Source organism: Taurulus bubalis, assembly GCF_910589615.1.
Source record: "Taurulus bubalis genome assembly, chromosome: 16".
Classification (NCBI taxonomy): Eukaryota; Metazoa; Chordata; class Actinopteri; order Perciformes; family Cottidae; genus Taurulus; species Taurulus bubalis.
The window spans coordinates 8,998,518-9,023,876 of NC_136604.1; the positions used below are offsets into that span (position 1 = coordinate 8,998,518).

Genomic DNA, 25,359 nt, shown 5'->3' on the forward strand with positions numbered 1-25,359 from the left:
ATCAATTAGTTGATTGACCAATTTTAATAATTGCCTTATTTTGAGTCATTTTATATTTTTCATCATTGGACATTGTACATATTTTGGTTTTGGACTGTTGGTTAGACAAAATGAGCAATTAGGTGGGGAATTTTACGAGATTTTCTGACGTTTTATAGACCAAATGATTACCTTTGTGGAGCGCAGCTTGTCGATGACCGCTTTCAGGGCCTTACACTCGTCCTCCAGCGCCTGCGTGTCCCTACGAAGGCTCTCGCTCTCTGAAATATGCCGAGCCTCCATGTCCAGGATTTCTGCAGCGTGAAGCTCCTGCATCTGTACAATCTTCTCCTGGAACTCTCCGATCACCTCCTCAATCTCGTCTTTGTTTGCAGACTCGCTTTCCGGATCCAGGTCAGACATTTGGAGAGGTTCTGTCTGCGTGAACGAGTGTGCTACCGCCACATGCTGCTGCTCAGAGCTGCTGTTTAGTCGAGAGCTGTGAGATTTGTTGGACGACTGGCTGGAAGGGGCAGAATTTTTCCTGATCGATGGTTTATCTTTGGCACTGCTTCCTTTACCTGCCGGCTGTTTGCCTCCTTTTCTTTTAGGTTGGGTAGTGGAGGAGGAGGAAGCAGAGGAGACGGGCTGAGGAGAGGGAGATGGAGATGGAGAACCAGAATTCGCTGTCTTCATCCAGGCTGTTTGTACCTCCTGGAGCTCCTCTTTGAGCTTAGAAATGGAGAGCTCACGGACGTGTAGTTCATTCTGTAGTTTCTCACTGTGCTGCCTGTGGCTGTGGAGCTCTTGTTTGGTGGTATCCACATTCTTTCTCATCTCCTGGAGTTCCTCTTTGAGTTTAGAAATAGAAACTTCGCGGACTTGGAGGTCCTCCTGAAGTTTCTCAGTATTCTGCCTGTAGATGTTGAGCTCCTCTTTGGTGGAAGCCGCCTCGTTTTTGACCTCCTGGAGAAGCTCCGTCATGTTGGATCTGCTTACTTCAGCTTGCACCTTGAGGGCGATTGGACAGGTGGTCAGATACTACAGATACAGGCAAGTAACACATTATTTTTCATCAAAAACAATAGATCGGTTTTGGAGAAATGTAAATATACTGATGATACTGCACATCATATTTCAGTAAAAAAAATTCTGACTCACTTCAACAAGTTCTCCTTTAAGGTGAGTGATGGTAATTTCCCGCTCCTTAAAAAACACAGTTGTATGTCATTAAAATGATTAAAGAGGAGCTTATACACATATACTGTATTTATGAATAGTGATATAAAATTTGACAGAGTATGGATGAAACAAAAGTTGACACACTTAAAGAATAGTTCAACATTTTGGGAGAAACAGTTATTCCCTTTCTGAGAATTAGAAAATGAGATTGGTTCCAATCTCATACCAGTCTGTTAAATATGAAGCTATTACATGGTTTGGAGTTGGACGTGCTAATCAGTGAGCTTTAGCGGTGTTGGAAGGTGGATTTAAGGATGGCTTCGGACAGAGCCGATTAGCCCTTTCATTGTGTCCTGCATGCTAAGCTAATGGCTGCTGGCTCCAGTTGGAAAGTACAGATGTTTTCATCCAACTCTCAGTAAGAAAGCAAATGGCAAATACACGTATTTCCAAAAATATCAAACTGTAACTATCAGTTACATAAGCTTAAACTCCCCGGGAAAAAAAAATATCAACTTCAAATAAATTGTAAAATGACAACTTTTTCATTGTAAAAATCGTAAAAAATTGTAAAAAAAAAAGAGAACATTATGTTTGTGCAGAACTGAGGTTTCTAAACATGAATGTCACTGAACTCTGCACCCAAGGCGGGATGTGATTGTTTTAATTTTAAATGTCCAACTGGCTCTGTACCTGCAGCAGCTCCTGGAGCTTCTCCAAGCTCTCCCTGCTGCTGTTCAGCTCCTCTTTGGTGGCAGCTGCTTCCCTTTGAGCCTCCATTAACTCCTGCTGAAGCTCAGACACGTTGGTCTCCTCAGGACCGCCAGATGATACCTAAAGCCAAATAAAGTTGAAATATTAGAGAAAACTTTGTAAAAAAAAAAATGTAAACTGTAGTTTCAACTGTTCCTACCTTTTGAAGTTGGCCCTTTAGTCTCTCTATTGTAACGGTTTTGTCCTGGAAGAAAAGCACATGTTGGTCAGTCTCACCAAACAATAGAAACACTCTAATGTAGGAACACTAATGGACAGTCGCATACTTGGAGCTCCTCCTGTAGTTTGCTGCAGCTCTGTTTGTAACAGTCGAGCTGCTCTTTGGTGGCCGAGGCCTCGTCTCCGACCTCCTGCAACTCCTGAAGAAGCTCTGACACAGCAGCTGGCTGAGCAACAGGAATTGACGCCTGAAAAAAAAGGTCAAAGATTCAAACTTATGAGAACTGTGTGGGGCAAGGGACAAACATAGCCCGACAATTAATTACAATGACTGCTTCCGGTTTTCACTAGTTAACCATTATTAAGGGTACAGAGATAATTCCAAAATAATAATAAAAAAAAGTTTTTGGAAAAGGATTGTACTCTACTATAAATGTGCAAGTGTAAAAACAAGCTTCATTGTCTCATCTTCTCATTTAGATGAGAAGATCGATACCACTGTTGTGTCTGTATGCTAAATATGAAGCTGCAGCCAGTTAGCTTAGCAAAGCATAAAGACTGGAAACGGGGGGAAACAACTGCACGACACGCTTGGTGCTATGTGCAGGACTTTTTCTAGACCTCTATGATTTATTGGCCAAACTCTTACCCCCACAGCCGGCGACGTCCTCTGGTGTGTCCTGGACTTCATCTGACTGAGCAGATCCATGAGCACGGCCAGCCTCCTCTCGTACTCCAGCACCTCCTCCTCAGAGCTGGAGAGCAGCTGCTTCTGGAGCTCCTGGTCTTTCTGCATCCCACTGAGTCCCACCTCCAGCTCCCGAAGCCTCTGAGTCAGGTGAACCACCTTCCCTGTGGGAACTTGTCTCGTTTGACCAACACCACTGAAATCCATTTGGGGAATACCAAAGTCACCAAAGTCATAGATGTTTGACTGCACATTTGGCTCAGAAGGACTCTGATGGTCCTGGTTTTCTTTGGATCCTTGTGACTGCTGTTGCTGGAAGGCCTCCAGTGTGGCCTGGCTGACAAGAGATGCAGCCAGTTTCTCCCTCAGATTCTCCTCCAGAGTAGCGACCCTCTGTTGGAGACCAGCTGCATAGCTTTTCGTTTGCTCCACGAGGAGGAGACAGCGGCTTAACTCGCCGTCCTTCTCACCGACGTCGACCTTGAGCTGCTGGATGCACAAGTCCAACTCTTCCACTCTAGATGTTGCACTCTGCTCTAAAGCTTGAACTTGAGCCTGCATGACCACAAGGCCTGCAGTTTTCTCTCTCAAAGCGTTTTCAAGTTCGCCCTCTGAGCCCTCCGTTTTTTCTGTTTCAGCTAAAGCTTCTGTGCTCTCTTTCAGGTGCAGATATGTCTCCAACAGCATGCTGTGCTTCGTTTTGAGAGTGTTGATATCTTTGGTGGCCAGGTCCATTCTCTGCTTCAATTCATCGTATTCTTCTTGACTTGGCCCATGTACGGAGCTCTCTGCCTTGGTGTCCTCGTCCTCTTCTGTGGTCTGTTTTTGCTCGATATTGGCCAGCTCCTGCTGAAGTCTTTCTATGACTGCATTCAGTTGGTCAAGCTCCTCCTCCTTATTCCTCTTCAAGTGTTCTTGTTCACTCCGCAGGCACTCCACCTGGGACTCGAAGTCTTTAATCAGCTCATCCCTGTCATTAATTTCCTAAAGAGAAATATGCAGATATTCTTAAAACATAAACATGTCAGATTTGAGGAGTCCATAGTTGTCCCGCTATTCGGATAAACCTCTGAGTCCCTTTGGTGCTTGGAGAGATTCTTTGGACCCAAGATAATGTAGTTTTCATTGGCATTTGTATTTTAAATGTCGGAAATTTATCAAATTGTAGAAACTCTTGAGACTCAGAGGTTTAGTAAGGCACCTCACATGAGCAAATGATCACCTCACAAAAGACAATGGTGCCGTGGAATTACTTACCGAGACCAAACAAGCAAATACAACCCAGCAAAAAAAAATAAAAAATGGAGCAGACCCAAATAAAAGCGTACACGAAACACACACACTAACACGGAGCTATGCGTATTCGAAATAGACTTTCACACCATTTCGTATACGCATATTGCGTTACCTTGTTATCAGAGGCTGTTTCCATGTGTTGGAGCTTAGTGATCTGTTCATTAAGAAGTGCTATTTCCCTGTCCTTCTCCTCCATCACCTTCAAAAGTCAGAGATTATAATGTCATGGTCGTCAATGAACACGTCACGCAAAAGTCCACTCAGATTCAGTCTCGTGGTGGATGACTGAAAGTACACTGGTTGAGTCAAAGAAGAAACGTGCTGGCAGTCTTGCATGGCAGAGAGTGCAAACTTAAATTAGCAGCATTGAGCAAATATCTTATACAAGGTGTTTTCGCAGTTTAATAGCAAGAATATTAATGTTATGTGGAAAAGTGGTTTATGAATTAAATTACAATGTTCCTGTTTACAACACATGTGTTGTATTGTGCAGTTGAAGTATAAACTGATCAGGCAATGTCACACATCAGTCAACAGCCTTAAAGTCACCAACAACCAGTGGTGCATATGTTGCTCTTTAGTACAACAGTTTTTGAGTAGAAAATACGGGCTAATCATAAAACTGAAAATACAAGTGTACACAATGTGTCCAGCGTCTGTCTGATAATCACATCCACAGTATATAAGAAGCGCGGCTGCAGTACACACACAGCCAACACGACTCAACCGCCTCTGGAATTCACAATTTTACATAGATACTGTAAATGGTTATTGCAGCAGAATGAATCTTGACCTGGAGCAGGCTGTCCCTCGTTTCTAGATATTGCTGCTGGCTGCTGATCTCCTTCGTCTGGATCTCCAGCTGCATGTGAAGCTGCTGCACCTCCTCGCTCTTGTTCTCCAGCTCCTCTCTGAACTGCTCCAGCTGCTCTTCCAGGTTACAGATCTGAGGCGACAGGTAAACATGGCAAGCCCTTCAGAGGAGACACCAGACAACTACAGATGTTTGCTATAAATGTTCTACTACTCCTGTGAATGAACAGAAATGCAGATATCAAAGGATACTACAGTACGAATGTTTTAGCAGCACAGAGAGGGACATTTATATATGCATTACATCTAGTCACAAAACACTATTGAAAACTAAAAGAGACAAACATTTCATTCCCAGACTATGGTCAGATTGAAATATTATCCAATCAAAGGAAGCTGTGCCTGATCAGCACAGTACCTCTTTCTCTTTCCGCTCCAGAGCTTCTCTCTCCGTCTGTAACTGAGCCTCCAGTGTGGCGTGTTTTGCCTCTGTGACGGATGCATGCTGCTTCTTTTCTTCAACCTGCAACACGTACAACAACACACATGAGAAAAATAACTATTTAGCGCAGCAGTTATGGACAACAGTCACAGAAAAGGAACAAAGGAACAAACTCTTGTGATGAACAGATTTTCAAGAATGTTCGGCTCCAAATGCGTTTAGTCCTTTATCATGCAACTGGAGCTATGTGCCATTTGTCAGCTGAGCGGCGGCACTAGCAGATATATGAGCATTTCCTTCACTGCTCATTTTGTTCACTCACAGCAGCCCTTCACAAACACTGAGTGGCAATCTTGACAGTTGCTAGCCATCGCTCATCACCAGCAACAAAACTGCCGCGTGGGTGAAGTAGACCCACCCACACATTGTTCTCCCTCTCCGTGCATCCCAACCCTCCTCCTCAACGTTCTCTCACATACACCCACCAGCCATTCTGCACAGCTATTGTTCAGACTGCCTTTTCTCTCTCTTGTCGTCCCTGACTCAGTCTCCTGCACATCCTCCATCTCCCGTTTCTCCCCACCCTCCCCCTCCCCTTCCTAACCTTCTCCAGGGACTCAGCGCTGGCCAGCAGGGCCTGCTCCAGCTCGCGGATGCGGCTCTCCAGCTTGTCAATCTCTTCGTCGCGCTCTTTCAACTCACGACGCAGCTCCTCTGAGCTGAGCAGCAGCTCACTGCACCAATCCGCCTTCTCCTTTAGCTGGGTAGTCAGCTGGTCCACCTGGTAGTGAGAGAGGGAGAGGGAGAGACGAAGGGAGAGGGAGAGAGAGAGGGGGGTGTTTAATGAGAATCGCTCTCAGACACCACTCGCTACAGCATAGCTGGTACATGTACCAGCTATGCTGGGAGGTCAGCTGATCCACCTGAGAAAGGAGGGGGCAGAGAGTGAAAAAAGGTGCAGGGACAGAGAGATTTCATTCAGGGTGACACAAACCACAGAGCAGTACATTAGCCAGGAGGACCGCTGGCTGGTAACTGATCCATCTGTGAGACGGGGAAACATCAGCAGATCAATGAAGGGGAGGAAGAAGGGTCCACAGGAGGAAGGTTTGTTTCAAGTTATCTCAGAACGGGGGAATAACTCTATATCTAGACGGTACTCCTGCTTGATTAAACAAGAAAATAATGTTGTTTCATAAACGACTGACTGACCTTTATGTATCTTGTCGTTTCAGAAATGCATCTTTTGGGATGTTATAACAGAGCTTCAAACAAAAAGACACTGTAGTAAGGCAGATGAAATGCACTCTTCGTTAAATATTAATGTGACTAGAGAGTAGGATGGACTCTTCATGAGAGTACTTCAGCTCTGAATGGTCTATTTATATTTCTTTGAGCTATACTTCATTTGAGGATGGATTTAGGTCAACTCAAATGGGTTTCTATATGCAAGTTCTTGCTTGACAGTCTTAATTTAGCCAACTTACACAAATGAATATTGATGTAAGAAAGTACATTGAAATACTACCATGTCAAGTATGCAAAAAGTGCGTATAATTGAATCAAAAAGGCACTGCTCTTTAGGGAGGATACTTTTACGTTTGTTTACGTTTTTGCTGTTGAGTTTTATGCTGGGCATTGAAAAGGGAGAAACCAGAGGAAGGAGCAGAGTGAGAAAGGACAAGGTTTTGAAGTCGCTTTCAAATGAAGACAAACACAGCAGACGGGGATCAAACTGGAGAAAGGAGGAGGAGAAGGATGAGCGAGATGGGAAGGCCATTAATTGCTACAGGGTCGGGCGGGATTACTAAAATGCACTAAATGCTCTCTGGGGGAGATTCTACGTGTAGCTAGAAGCAATACCTTAAAGGTTACTCCATCCACCTGCAATAGCCACGGAGAGAGAAGGCATAAAGGATCAGAGGATGGACAGTTTAAGGGCAAGAGGGGGAAGAAAAAGCACTTCGTGATCAAAAAAAAAAAAAGCGTCAGGAGTCTCTGGAAATTATAGAGAGGTTATCTTTGGGGTGAGTTTAAAGCAAGAGCGGGACGATGTATAAATGATATGCTATAAACCCAAGGAACTGAACCAACAGCTATTGTAACTACAGTGTAGCATTAATCAAAGCTGCAATCATAAATGATATAATTTAGGAGGAAACAAACTGGTTAGACTGCTGAAAGGCTAACAAGCCCTTCAGTTACAAAGACATTAAGGAAAGAACAGGGATCACTATGATTCCACTGAGCATCAAAATCATTGTCCCCTAACGGAATAACTCACTTATCTTGTCAAATTATGTTTCAGATCGAGCGAGTGAAATGCTCCGAGGGCCCAAAAAAATCGCTTTGGCTTATTTACTTTTATAATATCAAAAGAACAAATGAGTTCAAACTAACAGTTTACTGTGACGGCATCATGTTTATGATAAAGATGAAACAGGGTGTGATGCATTAGTGGTAAATTACTTTGTCCTGTGCAAGGACTCAGTCGATTGGAGGACATAATTAGCGCTTCAAATGTGCCGCAATACAATGACGACAGTGTCGATCAAAAGTATATTTCTCCTTGCCCTAAGAAGTGAACTGGAGGCTAGATTGTGAGGGATGAAAAATGACAGCCAATGACAAAATCCTGGAGAAGCCAAAGAGTAACAACAGCACGGACAAAGCAAATAAACAACACTAAGGTTAAAATTGCGAGGATGAACAAGGCTGATGCACAAAAAGTGTGTCATATTGCATTTTGGTAACTACTTAAAAAAAAAAGCAGGTTAAGACTTCTATTACAGTCAAAAACTGAAAAATATGACAATCAAAATTTAAGCCAATTCAAAACAGGAAGTTACACCGATCGGACTTTTGATAGTCGTGGGAATCAAAGATTGCCAGAAAGACGAGTATATATGTGAAAGCTTTTCAGCAGAAAACAGCAGCTGGAAATTAAGTTAATGAGAGAGAGAGAGAGAGAGAGAGAGAGAGAGAGAGAGAGAGAGAGAGAGAGAGAGAGACAGACGTCCTCACTTGATCCGTTGTTAACACAAACATGTAATCACTTGAATTTAGCCTGAAAACTGTGAGCAGTTGGTGTCCTGACACGAGCATTCACTTCTTAGGGGTTAAGGATATACATTACATGTTATATAATTATCATCAAGTCACAATGTGTCTGTTACAAACACATGGCCTTACGTTTGACAACATTTTGAGTGTAACAGCGCAACGATTAACTTAAACTAATCTTATCACTCCCACTGTATTGTGTATTTCACGATTGTGTTAATAACACCCACTGTTACACAACTTTTAAAAAAGGAACACAAGGACAAACGTTAATCCCACTCCCACTTTTTGGTGACAGTGCAGGTAATTCTACCAGCTCTATTGTTCTGCTGTGTGACCCTCAGCTCAGTGCTCACAGCCACGACGACAGTGTGATGTTCAGGAAATGAGCATCTCTATAAATGCCTGGTCCTCTGACAGAGCGCAGCTTGCTCCGGTTACCTCTTTGTTTTTTAGCTCAGAGCCGGCCTGCAGCTTCTGAGGATTCTTCAGCTGTTGTTCCAGTTTCTGGATCTCCTGCTGGAAGAAATCTCTCTCGTGTTCCCGGTCCACAGCTTGTTCCTGGACACCAAAATGAAGACAGGAATATGACAATGTTGAATCACATCTTCATTACAGGCTTGCCTCATTTGCAAGGACAAATTCACCTGTTGAGAAACTGGTTTCCTTTCCGACAAACTTCTCGATTTATCTTAGTCAGAGGCTCTGAGAACAAATGTCTATGTGCTGAATTTAGTTGAGCGGGTGCAGACGTGTTTTGGATGCTGTGAAGTTTGCAGATTGCACCCCTTTGATTGACCATCTGATGAGGTAAGCACCGACATACGGAACGGTTGTCGTCACATAAATGTAGATGCATAGATGAATGGGCCGACACATCAAGTTTATAAAGTCAAAGTCTAAATTTATGTGGAAACAATTCATTTTTTTTCTGCTACACATAACCTCGGATTTAGATGACCAGTGAAAATGTTTACACAATGTAATTTACCAAATTATGGAGTTTTTCATGCCGAGGTAATTATGACATACTAAACAGACAAACGTGTTTCACTATAGATTGTCAAAATCGAAACACAAATAAAATCTGATTATATTACTGCACACTACAGAAAATATGATAAAGAAAAGTTAAAATAATCTAATTATGTTTACAAATGCGCTAATTACATATTTGTGTGTGCAACCAACTTCATGGGACAATAGAGGGAATCTGCACTCAAACCACACCGCCACAATTACGTGCCGACTCCTGGTCAAGTGGCCCAATTATAATGATGGGAACAAACTCATTAGACCGCGAGTCAAATATGAGGGAGGATCCTCCCGAAAAAAAAAATCATGAAATCATCAGCTCAGCTTTTAGATAGTTTGGATAAGCTGTGATATTAAATTGAATACCTTTCTACTTTAACAAGATGGTGTTTGAAAACAACTATTTGTTTCATGTCACTATGTATATTACTAATAAAGGATAATAAACTGAACGTAGATCAGAAAAAAGTGAACTTTGCATGAGGGACTATTTTTTTGATTAGTGGTTTGGATCAATTGGAGCCAATTTTCTGCCAATCGACTAATTAAAGTCTTTGTCACTCACATCGAGGAACCTCCGGTTCTTGTCCAGCTGTTTCTCCAGAGCTTGGACCTGCTGTCGGAGGTCTCCGCTCTCGGAGCTCTGAGTGTTCTCCAGCTCGATCACCTTGTTGACCTGCTCCTCAAGCTCCGCCTCCAGCAGCTTCACCTGCTTCAAGAGGTCGGTGTTCTCCTTCTCCGCCTGACGCTGGACCTCCACCTTCTCTTTCATCAGCTTCTCCGTCTCCTCCAGAAGGTCTACATCGATACAGCGGAGGACGGAGGGCAAGTTAGGAATCACCGGCGGACTTCAGTTCATGACTCGTTCAGGTTGGATTTCAGTGACAAACAGAATGCTGAGACAAAGCTCCTGAAGAGTCTGAAGTGTGAGCCACGTTGCCATGTTGTTATAAAGTTATCAACTTATATCTCTGAAATGTAGCAATAGTAAATGCCGTGGTCACTTTTACAGCTTGGTCAGAATACATGGCTACCTTCAGACTCTTCCAACAGCGCAGTCAACTTCCCAACATAACGCCCCGTTACCGAACATGATTCCCCGTCATTGATGCCTCTTTGGCCTCCCGCTGCCACCGGTGAACAACCCACAGCGGTTTAGCCAGGAGTGAACCCCGCAAGATTAGTGCAAAAGTAACAAGATGAGAGTGCAGATGACAGAACAAACACAAGTGGAAAGCCCAGACATTGCGATGTCCATGCCCAATAAGCATTTACAGGCAGGAGAGGGACTTCCTGAACAGCCAATCATCTCACTCAAAGAAATGCTGGAAGCACAGCATCTGCAGATCTAAAATATACATAATAATTGAAAATGTCTAGAGTGCAGATGATTGACAGTTCGGGAATAATGACTATGTATAAGTGTTTGTAGATTACCTTCATTTCATCATGCTAAAATGAGTGCTAACATCGACTCCAAGACATTAAAAATTATGAATCAGGACAAAAATCAATCAAAATGAAAAGCTGAAGCAAAGGTTAGTGATTGAACAGAGTGAGTTTGTGAGCCCATAGCAAGCAAGCTCCAAGCGTGGTTGGTGAGTTGCTGGATTAGGGTTGAAGAGGTATACTTCCACTCAGATACAGTAGACGATTATAGAGAACATACAGTAGATATGACTGAGCCATGCTCAAAGTGGACACACCTGCTTCAGGTGCTGCAACCATTGCAGCTTCAACTAGGCCTACAGGAGAATAAGAAAGCACAGGAATGTAACATGCTCTTGTTTTTGTCATGAACAGGAAAACTCTGAGATAAAGAATAGCAAAGAGTGAGGATAGAGGACGCAGTGCTTTTGTGCCTTTTTCACAGTAGGAGGTTAAAGCTGGAGAAAGGATGCTGTGAAAGGAAAGCTTCTGGAATAGCCCTCTTGGTTTATACCCTTAAATACAGAATACTCACCATTTTAATCAGAGAATGTACTCATGGGAAACCTTTTTCATAATACAGGAGTTATAATGCGAATTAGCAGATACAGTTATCAAGCGCCATGTGTATGGAGCACTTTTAGGAAAATACCTGTATTTGTAGGACCTGGGGCATTTCATTCAAAAAATACACATGTCGACTTTTTTACCCTGGGTCTGAATTATTTTCGCTGACAACGCAGTCAAGTTATGGCTCACATTTGTTTGTTATCAGTTCCATTAGGCTACAGCAACACAAGAACTGCAACAAAAATAAATCTGAGGCTTGTGCACCTTTAACATTGGACTGGAAGCCTTTCCCCAAAAGAGGAGCTGAAACAGTGATAGCTGCATGTCACGCAAACAGCTGCCGACATCGACTCTGGGTCCATATCAAGCTGTGCCGTATAATTCAAGGAACAATTCATGTTGTAATTTATGTGGATCCCTTTTTGAATAACCGTACCAAACAAACAGTTCCTTGAAACCTGAGCCATGGTAACGGAGAACGAAAAACCTTTATAAAAATCTCAGTTTCTTATTTAAGCTTATTTTTGATAGACTACGATTTCTGCAAAGCGATTATGTTCACAAAATCAGACCTATGTTTAATGTTCAGACCATGTTATATAAATACATTTCCTAACAATGATGACATTCTGTGATTGGTCTATAAAAACTCTGTACATATCTCCGGTGGGGGCGCTCTGGGATACGTACGGAGCTCGCGGGGCCCGGCGTGCTCCCTCATGGCGTCTTGTTGCCGTGACAGCAGCTCCCGATCGTCCTGCATCTGAAGCTTCTCCTGCTCCAACTCGTGCAGCCGGCTGCCTGTCACCTGCAGGAAATGACATTCAGTTACAGACGGGCACAAAACTCTAATAAATATGTTGACTAAGCAATAGCTCACGACAGGTCTTGGTATTTTAAGGGCTGTTCGGCCCGACACGAAGCTTTTGCTTTTTATTAAACGGCCATAAAGTTTGGCAATATCAATGTTTAGCAGGTGGCTTTTTTTCTGGGGATGTGAAAAGTGCATAGGAAGTCTTGGTATGTGGTTATTATAGCACAGCTATGAACCAATCAGCTTGATTGTTCATTTGTTTTGTAATGGGCTGGTGATAATCAGTTGCTCATTGTATAACTATATTTTGCTACACATTTTTGGTTTCAGCATCAAAAATAATAAATGTCAACACACTCATCCTTTTCGCGCTGTAGCCTGAATTTATACATTTGTACACATTAAGTATCTTCTGATAATTGCACCGCATGTAACTGTGCTTGCACTGGAGTGTCTACTGTTCAGCACCAGAGACAAAATAATAAAAATTGACCTTAAAGTGTTGTCAAGTCTTGTGCAGTCTCACGAAAAGAAAAAGTTAATTATCTTTCCTACTCTCTGCAGCTGGAATGCCTCACCTGCAGCTCTTGCTCGAGGCTCAGCTGGAGCTCTTCCTTCTGGCGCAACTGCTCCTCCAACCCGGCCCGTTCACCCGTGTAGCCATCAATCAGACCTGAATGTGGACGACCAACAGTTATAAAGGGCCTGGAATAGAAATCTAGAATTCCCTTCCTTCAAATTATGACACCTCCTGATTACAGAATGCAGAGAAGAACACACGTGGGCATGTCTGACCCATTTTGCTTGACATGAAGTACAAGACTGAGCTGTAAACACAATGAAGTGCGATCATTACTGTACTCTGTCACAGGTCAGCAAGCATTATGCACCAGGATGGTATTCAGCTCATAGTTATGGGTCTCACAGACTAATGAGGAACCATTGATGCATTTACTGTAACTTTGGTGTAGAATGAGACCAGTTTAAAAAAGAAGGTGGAATTCATAAATATTCTGCCTTGATTCTTCTTTGCAGCTCATACCGGCTCAATGAGCGCTAATCTAAAGCTAAGAGAGAGGCAGAAGGTAAATGTCAGGACTAGATTATCATGTCAGACTTTACACAACGCTGTGTGTAAACTTTGACTAAGGAGGGATCCCTCTACGATACACAGCCATCAGATGCACATGACTACCGCCTTTAAAAAAAAAAAAACATTGTTTACCAACTATAAACCGAGCTGGAATCTTCAAGTCACACGTACTCTGCAACATTATAATTCCACATCTTCACATTGCCCAATTAAACCGTTCCACCTTGTTAAAACATAACAAAAGACCTTTCATTCTTTTCGCTGTCATATAATATTCTATCAGTCCGTGAAGAGGATCTTTTTCCAGGTTGAGCCCATGTCTAATTCAAAACCAGTTCGAGAAGGCCACACCCTGCGTGGTTCATCCACACAATAGGAGGAGAATTTCAAAGTAGAGTAGGGACACACAGGTTTAGCAGATTCTAAGCACTCCCTGAAAGTCAATGAAGACAGGTGACACGTGACCAGATCAGGGAGCTGCAGTTTAGGGAGCTGCATTTATTCTCCATTAGCGCTGTAATGGTTAGTCGATTAACGGATTAGTAGATCAACAGAAAATTAATTGGCAACTATTTGGATAATTGACAGATTGTTTCAGTAATATTTTTAAGCAAAAATATGAAATATCTTCTAAAATAAGATAATCTGCTGCTTTTCTTAGAAAATATTAGAATAGTAATAGTTAGTCGCAGTCCTAATCTGTACAATGTTGTTTACACAGTTTACCACATTGTCACCCTCTTTGGTAATCTATCCTGTAACTTTTTATTACAGCAAATATTTGCCGTTCTTTGGCACCTCTATAGGATTACAGAAAACAAACAACATAACAGGATACGACTAGAGATGATATGCAATTAGTAAAAGCTATAAACTCACCATTGTTCAGTGTGTACATAAAGCCAGAAACAAAGAAAGGACTGTTGTAGTCTACTTTTGTCAAATTGTGAGAGAGACCGATAGTCAGCCGTGTCGACTAGTGTGTGAGAGAGCGGATGTAGTTGAAACAGTCGACTCTTGTGGACCAGCTGTTTCTGACATGGATGGGACATCGAGTTCCCCAATGAGATTTCTCACAGCGCTTAAACTGTTGACAAAAATTAGCCACTGACTTCCTGGTGAAGCGAGGTTAATGAAGCTTTAAGATTGTACTTCACACCTCCATAAATAGGCCCTCATTATTTAGTTGCCACACACGCAATCAAACATCCAAAACACAAATCAGAGAGGCTGACAAACAGAAATGACCATTTGTCAATTTCACACCACAGATGGTCTCGCACTCCTTTACTCTCCCTTTCAAACAGCTGATCCCATCACTCCCTGTAACACCCCCTCCCCCAAACGGATGCACAGACGCTTTTTCACTTCACATCCTCCTCATGCTTTCTGTTTTCTGTAATCATTCTGACATACAGACACACATTGTCACGTCATCAATTAAGAGTCCACAGGAAACAGCGAGCACTGCATTTCTTCTATAAGGAGGCTGCATTGAAGAAGATGGCTTTAAGACGTTTGAGCACAACTGTCATCACTGAGGTATACCTCAGATAAACTCGTATTTATTGAGTGTTGATTCCTAAAAAAGCTTTGTCATCAGAGAAACTCACCCTCAGCGTGGTGAAGTTCCAGAGCCAGCTGCTCGCGTGCCTGGGCCTCCTCCGACAACCTCTCCTGCAGCTCCTCCTGCTTGAGCACCAGCTCGCTCATCTCCTGGTTGTGGCGGAAGGACTCCCGCATCAGCTCCGTCTGGGTCAGCCGGGCATGTTCAAGCTGAGAGGGGAAGAGGAGAGAAGAAGAGTTAGGACTGCATTGAATGAGCTGAGAAGAACCAACATGGTCAAGGAATCGTTTGACCCAAAAAAGGTGCAATTTTACATATGAAGATCAATTTACTTGTTGTTGCAAGACAACCACTCAGCCAATAAAAACAGCTGTTTTATGCTTTTAGTGGTTGATTATGCCATCATCAAAATCCAGTGGTACAAATTGGAGGATCGAATGAAAGACTGCTTTATGGGAAGTAAGGGATCTGGTATTTTTGCTTGACAAACACTAAGAACTAAAAGTCAGGATCTCCCAGCCTTTGACCAATATTTTATAAATTGGCATTTAAAACGTCCCTCAGCTGAATGGAAGTTATTTAAAATCGTGATCCCCATAAATGTAAAGATTTGGCAATGGAGCTGGGCCATGATTTCATTCACTCACCATTTTCAGCCAGAATCATAGTGTTGAAAATTGAAATTGAAAATCAAACAAATAAAGTTTCTGAAATGATTGTTTTCTACATATAAAATGTTCAGTCTCATGTACTGTAATTCATAACACTGGACCACAGTTCATAGCTCTCGATGCTCATTTGATTATTTTACCCATAACATACATTTACAATAACAAAATATGTAAAAAAAAAAAAATATATATATATATATATATATATATATATATATATATATATATTCAACCTATTCCTGTGCATTTGAAAAACACATTTTGTCTACTTAAATACATGAGCTACATTTAAGTATAACACCAGTATGATTCATCTAAAAGCTAATTGCTATATCAAGCTATATTTTAAACTTAATTAGAAAAGCATTTGGACGTCACATTTAAGAATAAACAACTACTTTATAGAAATTATTTGACAGCACAGGTCATGTTCTTCATGCATCGTGTGCAGACAGACTGCAACATAAGTGCACAGGCCTGAGACTAAAGTGAAACTTGTACAAAAGTCAATAACAGAATGAGGTTATGTGCAGATGTAACAGAAACGCACTGAGAAAATGATATCACAATCGTTTATTGACCTTCGGGTCAGGTGACAGAAGGCAGCTTTTCTGTGTGTTACAGCTATGAAATCATCGAGCAATAACCCGTCAGCACGCTCACATTCATCCCACAGATACTTTCCATACAGCCTATCTATCCGAGCAAAGGTCTTATTGTATAACTATGAGAACCAGGAAGTGGTGACGTGACCCTGACCGCTAGAGGTAATAATCCTTCACTTACTGCTTCATAAAGCGGCACAGAAAGAGCTGATGTGCTGCTACAATGGAGTGGCATTTAACTTTCATCACATGAACAAACTAAAACAGGCGGTGGAAATAAGAAACTTACTGTATACGGAGGAGTGGGCAGGGAGATTTTGGAGATGACTTTAAGGAGGTGACCATTATGCCGGTGATTGATATGAGAGATTTGCGTATGTACCACCACAGCATTTCTTTCATTCAAGGTGCTGCATAGTGGGAAAGGTCGGGGAAGGGGTACACGAGATTCCACCTCGTACACGTCCTGGTCCTCCCCTTCCACCCACGTCTTGCTCTGCATGCCTGAGTTCCAGTAAGAGCGGTACGAATCCATGGTAAAAGATAAATGAATGAATAAAGGGAGAACTTCCAACCTCAATTTGTTATGTTGGAGCTAATTTTCTGGAGTTATCAAATAAGGTTTCCATTTGACATGATCTGCCGGGCTGAGCTGTGCAGCCACAAATGAGAGTCCAGTGGGAAATTAAGCAATGAGCGTTGTGGATAGCTCCAAGCAACAGTTTCTGTGTGTTTTCCACAAACACACAGGAAGAGTAAACAACAATTTGAGAGGGTGGCATTCACGTCCTCTCAATCACATGCTGCCTGGTGGAGATAGAACAAGTCCAGGGTAAATATTGAAGAGAGATAGTCATCCGGCAACGGTGTGAATTTTCATGATCCTACCAACAAAACAAAAAGTGTCATCCTCGACAGCAGGTGGAAGCCACATCTCGGTCCGACAGCTTTAAAGACATTCCTGAACACGGCCGCAGGAGGTTTGTAATCACAAAGGAAAGCATTTCTTCTCTCCGTGTCGTCTTTGATGATCTCCGACCCTCTCTTGCTGTTGTCTCTGACCTTCTTTCTTCAGAGTGAAACCATATCATGCCGCTCAGTAAAGCTTACACCCCCAACGCCTGCTCCGGTTTGCTCTCCTCTCTCCCTCCCTCTCTCTCTGGAGATCCATTAACAATACTATGACGCCGTAGCAACCCCGACCTGCAGGGAAGCCTCCCAGGGGCCCCTTTTAATTGTTTAGTCCGAGCGGCAGCCTGCCGAGGTTGGAATGACAGCGCTTGGGTCTCAAGTCTTTCACGCTTTCCTTCTTACTTCCTTCTAGGATTGCGGTCATTCCCTCTCCACGCATGCTCCCCTGCTCAGACTATATTATTACTCACTGAAGCCGGATCTCTCTCCTGTCAGGCGAGCTCTTCTTACCCCAGGCAGGCTAGCGTCACTCCTTTACACTCACTTTGCCTCCGTCTACACACGTGCTTTAAAAAATTCATTCAAATTCCAGACTTTCAGGGCTGTTTTCACCTCTCAAGAGAGAAGGATTGTTCTTCCACTTCCTACATTGATCCCACACAACAGGAAACTGTTCAGAAAAGTGGGAGGGAAGCAGGTGTGGCTTCAGTAATTAGAGCTGGTGAGCCAGGTAGATTTGCAAATAGATCACAGGCTCTCTCCATACACACACAAATAACCAGCAGACCACATACGCCCTTTACACAAAAAGTTGTCAAACTGGATTAAATTCCTATGTAGACGCAGAAAGAAGCAATTACGGTGTTCTGACATGCTGCCTCCTGGTCCCAGCCACTGTCTCTGTTTGGCATGTCAACAGTCATACTGATTGCACACAAACTATTTCCACGTCTCACTGGCAGATAATGGGAATAAGTAATGAGTGAGCGAACACCTTCAACAGGAGAATAATTTACAGCGTCCATTGAACAAAAGATACTTCACATTCCCGACCGGCTTGTTGAATAAATCTTTGTTCAAGACGCTGCTTCTCCGCAAAGACGTGGCGCTCCAGCTCCACTCAGAGAAGAGTAATGTAGATCAGATCAATAGCAGCAGGGAAAGCATTGAACAAACCATTAAGAGGCTTTGTTGATTACAAGTTTATTGTGCTGTTAATGGTGTGTACTTGGAAATGTAAGATGCTTATGAAATTTACAGTGGGCTTTTAATGGGGCAGCAATTAACATTAGATCTTTGAATATTTTCTTGACTCAATAAAATATAAAATGTTCGGAACAACACATTATATATTTCGATTTTTGAAGCTTTTCAATTTTGATTAATGATTAATCATTAATCAAAATGTAATACATGTATTATGTTATTATCATCAGTAGCCTTTAAAAACAGCCAAACTATTCAATAGATATTGTTCAACCAACAGTCACTCTGCACTGCAGATGGATGCTGGAACAACAGTGATGCTCGGCCTGTGATTTCTTTAAAGCTATTTTTAGATCGGCAAGATAAAAACCCATCTCAGCGTGAGTAATGCATGAATTTCAGCCAACGGGAAGATGTGCTGTGCAGTCAGTTACAGTAATACATTCAATGGCCCAGTTAAACTGGCCACGTCTCTGTGGGCGGACACTGGACACAGTGGGCGCTCTACATGGACAGCCTGAGGGGGGGTGGAGTTGCTCTGTGCAACGCTGACGATGATAGGCTGATCGACCACACAAAAGCTCCATGTAAATACAGCTCGTGTCTATAGGCAACCGCTGGGAATGAGGCGGCTCTTTTGTGTGTGAATTCTAGACCGGCCAACTTTGTAGCCGGCCACATTCTGCAGTCTCATCTCCATTATGCCTCCATGAACAGGCGTAGAAAACTACAGAAGGGGTTAACAGTGTCGAGTGTAGCCATTTACATGTTTTGTCAATGCCCAAATGTGTCACTAGAGCGTTCTGCACAAACACAGGAGCGCTCATGACAGGAGCATTTCACTTGACAAAAGGACTTAAAACTACGATACTATACATAGTTTGCATTTTGAGAAACATGCATATTTGCATTCTTGCTGAGAGTTCGATTGATACTGCTGGCTGCCTGTCAACTGGTCCCAGCACTTAAAACCCTGTTAAACTATGAATTATTGTTTCTACATGTTGGTTTGTGTTTGGATTTATTAACGAGATAAAAACATGGTGAGCTCCACAGATGTTATCGTCTCATTTTAGTCTCAGCAAGAAAGTCATTCCTATTCCTTTAACATTGATGCATTAAGCAGTTCATCATATTGGTTATGATCAATTAAAAACATTTCTGTTGAGCAAACTAAAAGTATTGTTTTGGTCCAGAAACTCCAAAGTAACATTTTCAAAAAACTACGCAGCCCACTATGAACCGTACAAAAACACAATGCAGTCGATTAAACACTATAACAGTTTCTTAGTGAGCAGAAAGTGCCATGCGCTGTCAGACAAGAAAATAAAGTCAGTTTGCAGAGCAATGCTCTGAATATGAGCAGAGAACAGCACACTGATCCCACGAGACGAAGGTTTGTACCTGGTTGGTGGTGTCTGTGATGGCCATCAACATCTTCTCCAGAGCCGTTTGGAGCCGGCAGCTGATTCCCATCAGGTACTCCTCGTTCTCCAGCTGTGTTCCCGCCCCCAGCAGCAACCTTTCCATCATCTGCTGAGACACCTCCAGACCCTCGTCAGCCTCCGTCAACCCGGCGGTCTCGCTGCCCTGGAAACCTTCTGCAGAGGGACCTGGTACGACCAGAGGAACAGAGATCAGACACACATCACACACGAAGCTGATGCAACCTACATTGTCAACAGATTTAAAGTTCACGCACTGCGTTCTGACTAATAGGTCTATCACAGCTTCTTTGAGATGCTTACAGATGTTTTTTTTAACTACTCCAACTTTAGATAAATAAACCAAGACACTAAGAAAATAATCAGCACAATCAAAAAACATCAAATTCAGCAGAAACAGTAAGTAATTAGCTTCTTAAAACCATTTTACGCTTGTGTGACGAAAATAAACGGTGTACGGCTTGGTGCAGGACAAGTGCAACCTTTAAAAAACATAATACTAAACGTGCAGTTTATATTCATAACAGAACAGGATGCAAAGCAGTGCTAAATATATAACCATAATAAGTGTTCAGGCGCATTCATCATCCGGTTCAAAAGAGAACACTACGCTCACATGACTGCGCCTTTAAACTGCAGGACGTATTCTGCATTTAGTGAGTCCACTCTGAAAAACCTGCGTTCACATTCTCAGAGAATTTAATGACAGTAGCACAATATGGCTCAAACTTTTCATTGTTTTTACATTATTTCATATAGAAACAACACACCAAGATAGCAGCAGCTCTTTTAAAGCATAGAGGCAGATTAAAGTTATTATGATGACAGCATTATGAAAGTCCCTGGTTATTATTCATTATATTCATTAGAATCTTAGGGATTTGACTTCACAATAATGGTCACAATGTTTAATATTTCAACAGGTCTATGGTCAAACCCAATAAGTCATACGCAACCAATACAATGACATGACATATTTTAGGAAATCCTGAAACAAACAAGCACTAAAGTGTTGCATCTACCTAACCCACCTATCTAGCTACAGTAAATATTAGGATTGGCCTGTTGACATGAGACTTTGTTGTCATTGGCTCCCATGGAGTCACCACCTTCAGTTATGCAGAACCATTCAGACAGCAGGCAAATCGGATATCTTTCTGACTCACAGGACTAACTGTCCAAGATATTATTTGCATTTTATCCCTGAATGTGTGTATTACAACTTAACCCTTGCATACATAAACTAACTGATGGTGTCTTTTTCTTTTTTTCATAAAAAAGAAAGAAGAGGAGGATCTACTCTTTGTTCATGCAGAAGCATTTTGTAGCCATGGTGCAGCATTTCTCCATCACAACAGACTACATCAGAAACAGAAGAAGTCATTAAATTGCAGACATGAATGCCAGCAACACCCGGGAAGTGTTGAAGTCCAATTAAAAGATTTAAAAACTCTAATAAATGTTTTTTTTAAATGCACACTTCGTAAATGCAATCTGATTCAAGAATGTTAGATACCAGTCTAACAATGACCCCAATGCTAATGCAGCTCCAATGATACAAGATCAGAAACGTGTTTTTTAAAGTAAATACTGGAGTGTTGTGAAGTGAGTTTTATAGTCTGTTTCTGATGTCTCTTTCTTCTTTGTTCACTAAACTACAAATCTCACCTCCAGCTAAATACCAACATATTTGGGTGGATGGGCTTTTGAACCTTTTGTCTAAACTCCAATCTTTTACCGAGACCTGATGTGACTTACCTGCTGCATAAGGTCTGGCTGCCGTCTGCGTGGTGGAGTCGGGCGGTGCAGCCTGCTGCCCTCCGCTGGAAGCATCGCGCAGGCTCTGCATGTGGAGGCCCATAGTTTCCTCCGCTGCTGCTGTGGTCTTCAGGACGTCAACCAGCACCTGACTGAGTTTCTCGTTTGCTTTACGCAAGACATTTCTGAAAGCAGCAAAAACAATTATGTTAAAAACAACCGCTGTGACGTTATTGAAAAACAAAATGTCAGTTGGCTAAAAGAAAGGCTTGATCACAAACCAAAATGTAGTCTATTTAGGCTTTAATCAATATACATCTTCTCTAATTTATCTACAGCACTAAAAAAACAGGTTATCATAAAGGACCAACTCAAAAGGTAGTTTAAGAAATTCAGAATGCTCTCAAAGATTCATTAGTAGAGAACAGCATGAATGTAGTTTCTGTCACTACCTTTCAGTGTCCTCATCGGAGAACTCTCCATCATCCTCTGATGACAGTTTGCCTCCACCAGTCTGCTTCACTCCTGGCCCGCCTGGGTCTTCCCCTTCCTCAAGCTCCTCTCTCTTCTTTAAGGCCTGGACAGGCAGGAGGGAGAACACAGACAGAAGCCCCGTCATGGCAAAGTTGCAGTTGGATAAAAAGACTCCTAAAAACTCTGCACGACAAGCAGCAGGGTGGCTGTATGTAAAAGTGCATTCAAATTGGCCACATAGACACGCTGCCCTTTAACGAGCACACAGACGCACACACACAAACACACACACACACACACACACACACACACACACACACACACACACACACACACACACACACACACACACACAAAGACGCACTTATAACTCGCTTAGGGCCGAGAGAAACACTACTATCTTTGTGCTGCTATGGCAACAGGTGCACCTGAGGCACAGTGACTTGCAGAGCCAATAGCGCCATCTTCTGAAGGAACAGCAGAAATGCAGCTCTGCTTCTCCAGCCACTTCACTCCCAGAATCTATGCCACTGCTGATGAGTGAGCGCAGCACTGACCTCACTGACCTCAGTCTCTTCTTTAGACAGATGAGAGCACGCTTTAAAGTTTCCGGAGTAACAGACAACATACGGTACAACGGTTCACATTTTTGACTCCACATTGTGAAGTAATGCATCAGTGGTTTCTATTGTAATGAAAGATGTTCCTCATGTTTTGTCAATCAAAATGTACATACATTTATTTACATGCCAATATATTTCTTTCATGCATTTTAACCGATTTAAAGTAGCATGAACTGGTATTACAGTTTGAATGAAGTTATTGAGAACCAAATAAGTCTTTTTGGCTCTGTAATATTAGCTTAGGAAAAACAAAAAAAGAATTGTTTCATAATTTGTAATCTCTCCACTTAGCTTGTTTTTTAAACTCAAGAATTTTTTTAAATGTTAAATCGTAACCTGCTCAACAAAGTTCACCTTGATGAAATTCTCAACAGAATTTAGATAATTTAGCAGAATATAGGCGAGAATAACATAATGCATGCAAACATCTCAACTGAGTTTTCAGGGAAAGTACAGGCATTCACTCATAACTCATCAAATTACTGAAGTTTAAGAACTTTCTTTTACTAAATTATCTTTACTGATTCGCTGTGTTGGAGCAATTAATTTCACAAAGAACACTGAACCTGACAGCCACTGCGAACACACACTTAAAGCTTAATCATGCAATAAATGGTTAGTGAAAGCTGGCAGGTCCTGGGATTAGCTCTGCAAGGCAGAACAATAACCCCAAATCATCATGAGGAAACCAGTGCATGCAGCGTAGATAGAAGAGAAAGTATGTACGATAAATATACTTCCTGTGAAATCATTAATAGTTTTTCAGTCTCTCACAATAGTTTTGATATGGATTTTGGTTGTTTATGATTATTGAAAAGAAAATGTCAATGCTAGTTGGTTTCTTACATCAGTAATACATCACAACTGTGATAAGTAAGTAAGATAATTAGGATGCTGTACTCTTTTTAAAAAGAAGAGAAAGTGTGTGTGCATCCACATTGTGTTCCTCGCTTTTGAAATAAAGGGTTCAGATGAAAGATATGCAGTACATGCATTTGAAATACTAGGTAAACAACTAAAGGAGGCTAGAATATTTGTGTGCACATCCTCTAAACCTCAGTGGATTAATACTAAAATAATCATGTAATGATGTTATGAATAATGATTACACCTCAAACACAACATGATAAAACTACATAATTATTTATAGTATTTAAAAAAAATATTCATCGCAACCTTCGGTCATTTTAGTAAAAACGCATTCACTAATAATCAATGGTGGGAATCGATGCAACACCTGCATTGCGACAAAGTGTATCTGAAACTTAATTCTGAAATGTGTGATGTGGTGAAAGTGAAATCAACACGTTTCGTCTCGACAGCTCAATGACACCGACCTGCTCAGGTCTTGATTCGGTTTTCTGCAGCTCCTCTTTTAACTTTAGGATCTCGGCGTTCCTCTCCTCCAGCTCCCTCTCCAGTCTCTCCTTCTCCACTTCCTCCAGCGAGGCGCCCGGGGTGAGAGGAGCTCTGGGAGTCATCCGCTCCACGCTCTCCCTCTCCTCCACCTCCTCTTTATCGGACCGGGTCTGCATGGCGGCGGTCCTCTGGCAGGCGTGCTTGTTGATTCGAGCCAACTCAATCTGCTGTGCGAACTCCACAGACATCTGAACTATGGCCTGTCAGAGAATATGGACACAAGCACAACGTCTCAGGATATTGAGAATCAGACTACGGTAAGTAGTGCTGATACAATGTGATTAACATTTCTGGGATAAGACTTTACAGAATAACAATGAACGCACTGTATCTGGGGCTGCACCTAATGATGATTATCAATTGTTTTGTCTAAAAGACATCAAAACATCACATAAAAGTGAGCTCAGATGATATTTTTTTTAAATGTCTTGATCTGTCCAACCTGCAGTCAACAACCCAAAGATATTCAGTTAAAAAGGATAAACAGCAAATATTCAAATCTAAGAAGCGAGATTAGCCAGTTGAGTTTGGGAATGATTAATCAAATGTTAATTAATTGACTATTAATACAACTTCAACTGTGTCATCACATCTCTTAAGGCAATTTATCCATTACCAGTTGACTGACTAGACAAGACTGCAGTAAGAATAAATACATGGCCACCTACCTTGGCAACTTCCTCCTCCACTCTCTCCCAGTGTTGCTTGTCTTCCAGCCCAGCCTGCCCAGCTGCCCCGAGGCTCTCGCTGGAGCTTCTCGCTCCGTTAATGCCGTTGAGATCCTGCCCTCTCCTCTCTCCTCCCTCTTCCTGGCCTTTCAGGCCTGCAGACCTGCCGGGCCAGCGCAACTCGCCACCTCCCTCTGACAGCTCCTCCTCACCCAGCACCTGCAAAGAGGGCGGAAAGCAGAAAGGGAAAAGTATAAGTTAAAAAATGTAAACTAATGTGGCAGATCACAACAGCTGTAGTGTGTTGAAATAAAAGTTCCTCGAGGCTGATCCTGAAATAAACCTCACTTTACTGTAGCCAGAGCCCACCCGCTCTTTAACCACCATTAATACACTGTTTTGTTCCCTGCACCCCGCAGGATGATAAAGAGATGACTTGCATTACAGCTACATTTCCCCCAAAGACAATACCACCCTGTCTTGTGATGAATCCCTTTCAGTAATTCCGCTTCTTCAGTACCACTCGCCTCAAGCCAAACATTTCCAATCCAAATGTCTTAAAGACATTCAAAGAAGAGCATCGTGCCCAGTTTCTTTCAGTCTCTCCCCCGTTGTGGCTCTTCCTGTGCTTCCGTCAATCCTTTACTCTATCTTCCACTCCGACCTCAGCACAGA

At 42.2% G+C, this 25,359-nt stretch overlaps 1 protein-coding gene across 1 annotated transcript in view; it reads right to left on the minus strand.

Moving 5' to 3' along the window:
* Positions 1–25,359, minus strand: part of akap9 (A kinase (PRKA) anchor protein 9) — a gene marked incomplete at its 5' end in the record, with an annotated part of 59,187 nt that overhangs the window by 7,277 nt on the left and 26,551 nt on the right. The window contains 21 exons of the mRNA XM_079231603.1: positions 172–990; positions 1,141–1,185; positions 1,855–1,995; positions 2,075–2,119; positions 2,202–2,342; positions 2,744–3,766; positions 4,191–4,277; positions 4,872–5,024; positions 5,310–5,414; positions 5,938–6,114; positions 8,838–8,957; positions 9,997–10,229; positions 11,138–11,176; positions 12,120–12,237; positions 12,822–12,916; positions 14,950–15,112; positions 19,702–19,910; positions 21,501–21,685; positions 21,953–22,077; positions 23,935–24,216; positions 24,685–24,903. Of these exons, the coding sequence (XP_079087729.1) occupies positions 172–990; positions 1,141–1,185; positions 1,855–1,995; positions 2,075–2,119; positions 2,202–2,342; positions 2,744–3,766; positions 4,191–4,277; positions 4,872–5,024; positions 5,310–5,414; positions 5,938–6,114; positions 8,838–8,957; positions 9,997–10,229; positions 11,138–11,176; positions 12,120–12,237; positions 12,822–12,916; positions 14,950–15,112; positions 19,702–19,910; positions 21,501–21,685; positions 21,953–22,077; positions 23,935–24,216; positions 24,685–24,903 (4,524 nt within the window). The remainder of the gene's footprint in view (positions 1–171; positions 991–1,140; positions 1,186–1,854; positions 1,996–2,074; positions 2,120–2,201; positions 2,343–2,743; positions 3,767–4,190; positions 4,278–4,871; positions 5,025–5,309; positions 5,415–5,937; positions 6,115–8,837; positions 8,958–9,996; positions 10,230–11,137; positions 11,177–12,119; positions 12,238–12,821; positions 12,917–14,949; positions 15,113–19,701; positions 19,911–21,500; positions 21,686–21,952; positions 22,078–23,934; positions 24,217–24,684; positions 24,904–25,359) is intronic.